At 43.9% G+C, this 1,135-nt stretch overlaps 1 protein-coding gene across 2 annotated transcripts in view; it reads right to left on the minus strand.

The window, feature by feature from the left end:
- Positions 1 to 1,135, minus strand: part of STAC (SH3 and cysteine rich domain) — a 174,743-nt gene that overhangs the window by 58,370 nt on the left and 115,238 nt on the right. For both annotated transcript variants that reach the window (XM_011964370.1, XM_011964369.1), the window contains one exon: positions 191 to 269. In XM_011964370.1, the coding sequence (XP_011819760.1) occupies positions 191 to 269 (79 nt within the window). The remainder of the gene's footprint in view (positions 1 to 190; positions 270 to 1,135) is intronic.

Raw genomic sequence — 1,135 nt, forward strand, 5'->3', positions numbered from 1 at the left:
GGAAGATATTAGAGCAAATCACTGAAATCCACCAGAAACAATGCTCACATTCTCTCCAGAACATTGAACACTTGCCCTGATTAAATTCCAAAGCGAGAAGAGAAAGCAAGGGGACTGGAAATCAACTTGACCTGCCCACTGACCGTGACTCATGTGATCACATTTGTGCTGTGCCAGCTCCCTCACTCACCGCTGTTGCTGCGTTTCCTTAGGTCATACCCGCCTCCTGGCCCATTGGCTTCCTCAGGAACCTCCACGAGATCTGAAGTCTTGCAGGAAAGAGGAAAGAGCATGGGATGAGCAATGTTATATTGTGGGTCAATTGAGCAGAGATTTTGGTGTAAGAGAACTTAGGTAGAACTTGTATGTGTACACATAAGGACCCAATGATTGCTGTCTTGGCTGTTTGGCTAACTTCGGAGAAGCTCTGTCCACTAGGGGGCACTGTACCTCCCTTCAGGTGTCTATGGCAGGCTCAGGTTGGTGATGGTAGGTACCCAGTGAGTGTTGAATGAATGTCTAGAAGCACAGGCCACAGCCAGGCTCCTTCCCAGGAATAGGCAACAGAGAGAAATCAGAATTCCTGTCCATATCCTGTCACTTAAAATTTTCAATAAAACGCTAGCTCTTTCTACAGGTGTTTTAAATAATAGTTTTAGAGAATGGGATGCACTATGGAGAGATGCACTACTTAGGTACAAGTTAAATACTGTTTCCACTGCTGCAAAATTAATTGTTGTTATAATATGTATCCTGACTCTCTTTTTAAAGTAAGTCACAATCGTTCTTCCACTTAGGTTACAGAAATAACAAGAACAAAAACAACAATAATAACAGTAACAGCTCTCTAAATAGCTAATGGTTCCTGATCATTTACCACGTACTGTTTTTAAGGACTTTATAGATACCATCTCATTTATTCCCCAAGTTAATCCTATGGTGGACCAATTTTTCAGGGAGGACTCTGAAGCCCAGAGAGAATCGGCAGCTCTATTTGAGGCCCCACAGTTAAAACATGGTGGAGTTGGGGCTGTGGCTCACAGGTGTTGCCTCCAGAGCTCGTGCTCTTAAGCATTGTGCTTTATCCATTGGTGTGCTAAAGCATCTCCGTGGGCTGGTGAGAGTCTCATGGTTA

Source organism: Mandrillus leucophaeus, unplaced genomic scaffold, assembly GCF_000951045.1.
Source record: "Mandrillus leucophaeus isolate KB7577 unplaced genomic scaffold, Mleu.le_1.0 Scaffold695, whole genome shotgun sequence".
In the NCBI taxonomy this organism is placed as follows: Eukaryota; Metazoa; Chordata; class Mammalia; order Primates; family Cercopithecidae; genus Mandrillus; species Mandrillus leucophaeus.